Here is a 7,657-nt window from a genome sequence, read left to right as displayed (position 1 = left end):
CCCTGTGCTCTGCTAAGCTTGTTCTAAGTAGGTGCTTTAGACCACTGAGCCATCTCACCAGCCCTAAAAAGTTATACTCTTGACAAATATGTCTCTGAAGAATGGTGTGTGGATTCCAGCATGTTAAGAAACAGTTCAACTTGTATTCTTAATTGCAGAGAAAGATTGATACACTCTGGACTAATTAAAGATACTTTCTCATAACCCTTAAAACTTTATTTTTAATGTATTTGAAAAATCTATTCAATTAAAACTTAGAAAGTAAACACCTGTTAGTATAACTTACACCAAGGAAGGCTATCAGGTGGAATGACAGATGGGCTGTTTAGAGTATCTAGTATTTAGCAGGGAAAGCAACTACCAGTACGTGAATTGAAGTCCTAAGGATGACTCCTTTTTTTCTGAAATGAGAGAAGTTACCTTAAATGTTGTTCATTATCTCTACAGCTGGGTCTTTGTTAACAAATTCAGTTGGAATAACCAGAGTATCGTGATAGCAGAGAAACTAAGGAAGGCAAACCTTTGAATAACAAAGGACATTTTAAAAAAATTCCTGTGCAGTGTGCTTCCACACTTATCTGTGCTCTGTGGTACTGTTTGTGCTGAGCTAAAGTATCTGCTACCGCAAGTTAAAGAGAGAACAAACTCAACATTGCATGAAATTACTGCACTGCTATTCACAATCATTAGTTATATTGTTACCAGCCACAGGCATGACTGCCTTTTGCATGAATAATAAAATGCTGCTTTGTGAAATTTACCTTAAAACATTACAAGGCACAGTGCTAACCTTGAGCTTGTGTCAAGTAGGTTTATCTTAGAATAGCTTTCTTTACCAGTAAGGTGATCGTGAGGTAACCATTAAAATCAAGTCAGAAGTTATTAGCAAGTATTGGTGTTTGATGCCCTTGGAAGGGGAATTGTGTTAAGTCAATTTATTCATTTTTTAAAACTAACATTAATTGTGCTAGGCTGTTAGAGATTAAAAATTATTGCAGTACCAGCTGGCAAGCGTTTCAACTAATAGTTTCAACTAATAGTTTGAGTATACTTATATTCAGTCTCTTCCCTATTTTAATTGCCTAGTTTATGTGGGTTTTAAACAGTGCTGCAGGTTTCGGTTGCTATTTTCTGAGTAACTCTTGAACATTTGGTCTCCTGGCCTAATTGAGTTTTATTTCAAACTATTAGAAATTTTAAAATGATAATTATTTTACCAGATTTTCATTCAGTAGTAGAAAAAGGAATCATATGGTTTAAAAATACCATGATGCATCAATTAAGAATTTCATGAGCACTTTGGAAATGAAGTAGTGTCATTAAAATGAATTCACAGAGAAGTGTGATACAGTTTTTAGCCAGATAGAAAACAGAAGTGTTTTATTTCCAGGAAGGTAATGTGATGATTGTTTGATTTCTTTGTGGATAAGATGTAGGATTTCGTGATTATACTTAATTGAATGGGTAGATGATTGAATAACCATACCCAAGATGAATGATTGGGTTTCAGTGCTGCTGGTGCTATATCTGTTGCTAAATTATACATTGATATTCTCAGTCCTGCCTGTTCTAAACTTTGATCAATAATTGGGTAGAAACATTGATAACACATAGATCAGATTTTAAAATGAATCAGATCTTGTCAGGCCTGTGATCCCGGCACTCAGGAAGCTAAGGAGGAGGATCCCTGAGTTCAAGGCCAACCTGATCTGCATAGTGAAACCCTATCTCAAAGAAACAGAAAATATAAACAAAAGACAGACTTAAAAATGAATCAAATTTAGAAGGTATACTAAAAGCACTGGATCACAAGAGTGGAAAGATAATGATAGACTAAGTGATAGAGATTGAGGTAAATCAGTGTGGCAGGAATAAATCCTACAAAAACAACCAACTTTCATATGATGAATGGATGAAAACCAAAACAAAATCAGGAAATCTTGGCTTATTGCCAGGTGGCCAAATGCCAGTTTATACAGTTTTTTTATTTATTTCTTTTAACTATTTAGTTTAATATGTATCCGTTTGAACTCCGGACCTTGTGCTTGCAAGGCAGGCACTTATGCCACTGAGCTATCTCCCTGCCCCTCTTGTGAGACTCAAGGTCGTAGTGAGACTCTTTGTCTTAGAAAAAGAACCTTCACAGTCCACACTACTTAGGCACCCTCCACACCTCCACTTCCCTGTCCAGCCCATGTGGGGTATACATGGTCAGACATTTTTCCAAGGAAACTGGCTCTCCCTTGGCTTCACCTGAGCTGTTTTGCAGTGCTCCCTAGCTGGCTCACTCATTTGGTGAACAAAGGCCTCCCAGTGGACTAATTTTTGCTATCTCCATAGAGTTTCCCAGAGCTAGCTCTTCCCCCAGGACAAATGATCCCAATCCTTTTGTAGTTCAGTCCAGCTTTGAATTCAGTGTGTAGTCCAGGCTGGCCTCAAAGTGATCCTCCTGCCTCAGCCAGACTCGGGAATGCTGGGATCACAGATGTGAGCCACCTGGCCTGGCCTTTGGCTTGACTTTATTTTATTTTTTGGTGGAACCAGGATTGAACTCAGGCCCTTGTGCTTGTCACAGAAGCGCTTATTCTGCTGAGCCATCTCCCTGGCCCCTGGCTTGACTTTTAAATTGCTCAGGATAGGGCATTGTACCTCAGTGACATAGCGCCTGCCTGGCAAATGCAGGGTCATGAGTTCAATTGCTGGTAACAATAATCAATCAATCAATCAGTTAAATCCAGTTAGAGAAAAAATGGAAGTCACGCTAGGATTTCAGACAGAGAAACTTAATTGGTTATACCAGTAGTTCAAAGGCACAATAGGGTTAGTGAGCTATTAGAAGAGATTGTAATCACAAGGAGCACCTACTGTACCAATAACCAGGAAACAAAAGAGATGTTATCATCACAGAGGAACTAGAGGCATCCCTAAACTGCCATTTAAACTTCTGAGGATGGGACATCATTCAGTTAAGTCAGTTACTGAAATATGAGTTAGAAACCACAGTACTTAGTGTTGGAAAGGCTCTTCCATCTTGAATGTGATTCTAAGAATACAGCATAAAACTAATTTGACTCGGGTTGTGGTTAATTTGTATCTCACTGCTTTTTTTGGTTTCTTTAAAATGGTTTTCTCAGACCCTTTTACATACCTCAAATGTATTAAGAGATCATTCAGAAAGTGTGTTTATAGAAATTTAGGTAGGGTTTTAAAAAGAAGACATGGTAGTTGAGTTGAGTAGCTGAGCATTTCTTTTGTATGTACTTTTATCTTTTTTATCACTGATACCTTAAGCATAAGTATATGGATTTTGTATTGATTGTTTTAAGATAAAGAAGGTATTTGTCATGATCTGAAACACTGAAGAACAAGGTTTGGAACTAATTTCTCTTTTTGTCTTTCCCCCCAAATATTGCTTCTTTAGGTCAGTAACAGATCCAAGAGATGGAAAGAGAGTAGCACTCAAAAAGATGCCCAACGTCTTCCAGAATCTGGTCTCTTGCAAAAGAGTCTTCCGGGAATTGAAGATGTTGTGTTTTTTTAAACATGATAATGTAAGTGAAATTGGTATTTGGGGAAAACTGTTTTGGGGGGCGGGGTACTATTTTCTAAGCCTAATTCAGAGAATTAATCAAGAGCAAAAGAGACTTAAAGGTCAGCTACAGTTTTAAGCCAGACTCTGAAAATCAGTAGGACATCACCAGTAAGGTTATAGAATACTTACTAGGTGTGCAGTTCACACAGGATTATTTACATACATACTTACACAGAGACAGTTTACCAAGTGATTTCTTTCATTATTTTGCTTTTCTTCTCTAGATAATTCTTACGTCTCTATGACTGTATTGAATTTTCACATCTCTCTTGAGATGAGTAGCTTCTAGCCTTGGTAGCATATTACAATCACCTAGGGAGCCCATTTCATCAAAATTTTCCTTGGCAGTTTGAAAATTATACTCCAAATTAGTATGACTTACACAAAGCCTAACTCCAAACTAGAAAACATTGTGCCTATTAAGTTTCAGATCAGCTTCAGAATTATGGTGTGTCCTCTGTACTTATCAGCCCTTTTTAATTCTAAAAATATAAGCTATTAAACCCATAGGAAATAAATAAATAAATAAATAAACCCATAGAAAAGGAAAATGTATTTTCAAGGAAAATAGACATTTCTAAGGGGCTTGGAAATCTGAGACAAATTATATCCTCCTTGTGATTAGTGATTAGGAAGTTTAAGAGAATTGTAGTGTTATTGATTAACAAATAAATATTAACTGTTGCAAAGAAAATATTGTTATTTAACTGAGGAATATACTAATATTCAAGACAAAGATAGTGTAACACGTTGCAAGTGACTTACTTGTAAATAATTGGCCCTGATTTTAAGTGCTTCATTTTTACCCTTTAATATTTTTAATCAGATTAAGTTAAAGATATGGGAAAACAGTTTAACAAAAACATTACAGCTTTAAGGTAACAAAGGCTAATTTATTTTTGGCTATGTCTATAGATATAATGACTCCTGGACTGTACTCATTGTGTTTTGAGAGATAGCTTCTTAACTAATTTTGAATTAAAAGTTTCATACATGTAAATTTTACCTGGAGATTATTAGCATTGGACTTTATCTTCAGTTTCACAGAAAAAGAAAACCTGCTTCATTCTTTGAATAAATATTCAACCTGTGCTATTATGATTACTGTAATAAAATTTTTATTTAAAAAATGGTTTCTTGGAGCAAAGTATGTAGTTAAGTGCTAGAGAACTTGCCTGGCATGCATAAGGCTCTGGGTTTGATCCCTAGAGCAGGGCAGGGACAGGGTGGATTTCTTGGGCTAGGGCTTAGCTTAGTAATGTAATGCTAGCTTAGCATGCCTGAAGCCGTGTTCAATCCCCAGTGTGGGGGGGGGCATGCATGCATATGTGGTAGAGCAGTTCTTTTGTCTCTAGGCACTTGTTTGCACAGAAACCTTTATAGTTGGCCCAAGTATGGGTCTCTGGTGTAGCTAAATGATAGATTACTTGCATAGCGTGTGAAAAGCCCTGGATTTGACCCCCTAGCACAGGGGGGGAATAAGACAAACATTGCTGTATTTTAGTCCAGTAGAACTGCCAAACAGTGTGTTTTTCAAAATAACCATTAGAAGCCAGGCCTGGTAGTGCACACCTATAATCACAGCACTCAGGAAGCTGAGACAGGAGGATCCTTACGAGTTCAAGGCCAACCTGGGCTACATAGTGAGTTCAAGACCAGCTTGATCTATACAGTGAGACTCTGTTTCAAATACATACCACTGGAGTTGCTGTTTTCATCATCAGATTTTGGTTTTGTAATTTATAACGCTGTTTAGTGCTTGCTTAGTTGCTCATTTCTTGAATATGCCTTTGTACCTACCCAACCATCAAAGAGCACAAACCTTACATACAATGTCAAAGACTCAGAGTTGAATGTACCCATGATGAAAAATGGGTACCTTCAGAAATTCAAGGATTTTTATGGTTTATTATCGTTAGCCTAATCTTTGTTTCCTTTTAGAAAGGTGACAAAATAAGCTGTTTGTTTATTTGATATCATTGCTTGTTCCAGAGACAGTACCAGAGTGAGTAGTGTAAGAAAAACATAAACTCAAAATCTTGAAAATCACACCAATTAAATCACACAACAGGGCTGTGGCTATAAGTCAGTGGTAGAGCACTTGCCTAGCACAGGACACAAGACCCTGTGTTCAAGCCCCAACACTGACAACAAAATACAAAAAACAATAAAAGCAAACCCAATTATCTACTATGTTTTATAAGAGGTGGGCCTTAGTTAGAGTCAAAATTAGGTTTGAGTTATGGTTTTGTTTTCTAATCGTGTATCTTGGGCCTTTATTTTTGCAAGGTTCAAGTTTTCTCAGTGACCATTGTAAAGCAGAAATAACTGTGATCGTTGAAATTAAATTTTTAAAGTGCACATAGACAAACTACTTTTTGAAATTCCTGAACTCTGTTCCAAGAAGAGTACCTGTGACTTATGAAGGAGTGTTTACAAGTGAGTTAGGTAATTGAAGATGAAAATAGTGTGGCACCACTGTGCTGTACGTGATGAATTTCTGCTGTGCTCAAAATGTCTTCGAAAGCATACTGGTCTGTGTGGAATCCCACTCTTAAGAGGCAACTGCAGACTAAATGCCTGCCTTGGCAAGCACAAGGACCAGGGTTCGATCCCCAGCCCCACATTGGTGACAGAGTCCGGGAATGGTGGCGCATGCCTATAATCCCAGCACTGGGGAGGTTGAAAACAGGAGGATCACTATGAGTCTGAGCTGAGACCCTGTACCAAATACATAAAAAAAAAAAAAGGTAACTGGTATTTGATGTGGTTAAGGCAACTAGTGTTTGTTATAGACAGAACATAGTGCTAGGTTTTGTGTTTTGGTTTTTTTTTTAAGTTTAAAATACTATCCTTTTTGAAAGGGTAGACCATATATGTAACGCATTTCACTATGTGTCGGGAAGTATTTTGGATGCTTCACATATATTAATTTACTTTCTCCTTAACTTTATCAGATAACCCTGACAAAGTTTATTAGCCCTGCTTTACAAAGGAACCAGATGCTGTGAGTTAATATTGCCCAAGGACAAAGGTGGCACAGATTAGAATATAAGTCTGCCTAGCTTCAGAGTCCATTGTCATTAATTTAGTAAACATTTATTGTAAGTCTTATTTTAGTTTATTTTGGTTCCCAGTTTGTGAAGGGTTCAGTCCATAGTCACCTGGCTCCAAAGCAGGGCAGCATAGCAGGACATGGGAAAGAAAGAGTTCACAGCATAGCAGCTGGAAGGATGGAGGGAGAGAGGGGAGGAGGGAAAGGGAAGAGGCAGAGAAGAGAGGTATAGAGGAGGTAGAGATGTAGACATACCCTTCCAGGCCACCACTCATCTCTGACCAATCTTTACCCTTCAACAGTGTCACAGTTCACTGTAAAATCAGCAGTGGGCTAATCTACTTAAGACATCATATCATGCCTCCATGATCCAGTCACCTCCTAAAAGCCCCACCTATGACAGCATGAGACTTTGGGGGACATCTAGCTAAAAACCATAATACATCCTTTGGGCCCAAACCACACCAGCTCTGTGGGGGTTCTACTTTCAAGTAGATTAAAAGGTTTTCATAAGTGATAAGTACTGTGATGAAGGTGCTATGGGAGTCCTGTCTGCCTACCTACATGGTTACACATTAATGCATAGATAGCAGTAAGCTGTACAGCCAAACCTAAAAAGATATTAGAATTATTAGACAACCTTAACTGCAAAATTTAAAAAAAAAACCTTAAAACACAGATTCATGTTTCAGACTTACTAAGTTGGAATTTCTGGGACTGAGGCTAATGTATCAGTAATTTTTAAAGTTTTTTAGGTAAATGATGGCAGTCAAATACCGTAATATTAAGGAAAATAAAAATTACTATAGGGGGCCTGCCCATTAGCTCCATTGTTTAAGTGCCTGCTTAAGCAAAGCAATCAGGCTCAGAATTCTTTTTTTTTTTTTTTTTTAATTTTATTTGTGGGGGGGGCCAGCTCAGCCCACTAGGGGGCGGGGCTGGCTGGCATGTGGTGCTGGGGGATTGAACCGCGGTCCCTGTGCTTTGCTAAGCTTGTTCTAAGTAGGTGC

General features: G+C 37.9%; 1 protein-coding gene across 3 annotated transcripts in view; it reads left to right on the top strand.

Annotated features, from left to right (window-relative positions):
• Nlk (nemo like kinase) overlaps positions 1–7,657 on the top strand; it is a 170,651-nt gene that overhangs the window by 90,241 nt on the left and 72,753 nt on the right. For all 3 annotated transcript variants that reach the window (XR_002821945.1, XM_023719922.1, XM_023719923.1), the window contains exon 2: positions 3,422–3,551. Coding sequence is in view for 2 of the 3 variants with exons in the window: in XM_023719922.1 (XP_023575690.1) it covers positions 3,422–3,551 (130 nt within the window). In the remaining variant the exon portion in view is untranslated. The remainder of the gene's footprint in view (positions 1–3,421; positions 3,552–7,657) is intronic.

The sequence above is a fragment of the Octodon degus genome, unplaced genomic scaffold, assembly GCF_000260255.1.
Source record: "Octodon degus isolate 3935 unplaced genomic scaffold, OctDeg1.0 scaffold00072, whole genome shotgun sequence".
Lineage (NCBI taxonomy): Eukaryota > Metazoa > Chordata > Mammalia > Rodentia > Octodontidae > Octodon > Octodon degus.
The sequence above is the reverse complement of the archived record's forward strand: the minus strand, read 5'-3'. Positions and strand labels throughout refer to the sequence as shown.